At 35.0% G+C, this 1,733-nt stretch overlaps 1 protein-coding gene across 2 annotated transcripts in view; it reads left to right on the top strand.

The window, feature by feature from the left end:
• The window catches only part of ttc13 (tetratricopeptide repeat domain 13), a gene marked incomplete in the record, with an annotated part of 30,708 nt that overhangs the window by 10,217 nt on the left and 18,758 nt on the right, over positions 1-1,733 (top strand). For both annotated transcript variants that reach the window (XM_014031299.1, XM_014031300.1), the window contains 3 exon segments: positions 428-498; positions 598-663; positions 973-1,065. In XM_014031299.1, the coding sequence (XP_013886753.1) occupies positions 428-498; positions 598-663; positions 973-1,065 (230 nt within the window).

Below are 1,733 nucleotides of genomic sequence, written 5' to 3' on the forward strand. Positions count from 1 at the left end.
ATTTTGATCCATACATAAGTAATGTCTGACTGGACCTCGTGTCACTTTGTGTTCAATAAATTGGGCCTTGAGGTCAAAGGTTAAGAAGCCCTGGTTTAGAGGGCCTCATATTTGGACCAGTTTACCATCAACAATAAAACATGGACAGATTTTAGAGTGGCTGAAACAAAAACAACATGTAAACACTTTGTTTTAGCTGGATAATTCATTCTTTTATATATATTAATATGCATCTTTGTGCATCTCTTGTCACTAGTTATAATAAGTCACTGTTTGTTGGAAGGGACTGTTTAATTCTATTTTTGCTGTTTTAAAAAAAATGAGCCAGTGTCTTATAAACTTTTGTTTAAAGCAACAGTTTGGTTTTTATTGTGTAACATTGTGCTGTCCCTGATTAATGAACATTTTAATCACTAATTGTTTGCAGCGATCTGCTACGTTCTGATCGGCAATGGTCTTTATGATGAAGCCATTAAACATTTCTCACTCTTACTACAGGTAATTTACCGTCACTACATGACACACAGCTGATTTTTTTAKTTTTTTATTTGTGCTTTTAGAGTTAATTTTACTGAATGTGATTTGTTCATGTTGCAGAGTGATCCAGAGTTGGTCAGTGCCATCTATGGGAGAGGGATAGCTTATGGAAAGAAAAGYCTCCAGGTGAGTGTTTGCTGCAGAATGCATCAGTTTAAAGCAGTTTATTTAGATTTATTTAGTTTATTTTATTGTGTGACTCATTCTAAAGGCATTACACGACGGCTCAGTGGTTAAAACTGTTGCCTTCAGGCCCAGAGAGATCCACCATCTCAGTGCAATTTGCCTGGTTTATTAAAGATTAAATAAAAGCATTATTAAATAAATAATTAAATAAAATAACGTTTCTCTTTATTTATTTTTGCAATGTTTTGTTTGTATTAAAACACTTYTTTGGTTTGTTCTAAACAAAACGTGCCTGCTTCCCCGTGCCAGGACATAAAGAATGCTGACTTGGCRTTATACGAGTTAAACCGAGTCATCACTCTTGAGCCGAACTGGCCCGAAGTCTACGAGCAAAGAGCCGAGGTAAGACCCCCAACTTTTTTACATCTTTTATCAGTATCTTCACACATTTTTCACATCAGTTCTGCGCTTTTCTAAAAGTGTTATTATTAAACCCACCATCAGTTTAAAAAGKACATGAGTTAATATTTAACGTGTTTATCTGTTTAATAATTGAACTGAAAAATAAAGTTAACCTCCCAGGTTTTTTTCTTTGTGACCTTTTAAATGTGACACAGTTCTGTTGTGAAGAACCTGAAATTCTTGTCTGAAGACACAAAGAGTCCACAGCTCAGTTTTCATCAGAGGCGACCCACAATGCACCTCTGTGTTTTACCTCACTCCACGGTTTTATAAACGTGTGCAGCACYGAGATACTTAAATCAGAATCAGTAGTTGGTTTGGTTTGTTTAGTTCTGTTTATTCCATTTATTGTATAAAAGCTGAGTCAGCATTCACACTGTTGTCCTGTTTATATGTTGTTTATTTGCAATCAAACTACTGTTGTGTATTGTGTGATTTTCAGAGTTGTAAAGTAACTAAGTACAAATACTTTGTTACTGTACTTAAGTAGAATTTTTGGGTATCTGTACTTTACTTGAGTAATTATTAGGGATGTCCCGATACCACTTTTTCACTTCCGATACGATACCGATATTACAACTTTGAGAAATGTCCGATACCGATATTGA

The sequence above is a fragment of the Austrofundulus limnaeus genome, unplaced genomic scaffold (assembly GCF_001266775.1).
Source record: "Austrofundulus limnaeus strain Quisiro unplaced genomic scaffold, Austrofundulus_limnaeus-1.0 Scaffold1219, whole genome shotgun sequence".
Taxonomy (NCBI): Eukaryota; Metazoa; Chordata; class Actinopteri; order Cyprinodontiformes; family Rivulidae; genus Austrofundulus; species Austrofundulus limnaeus.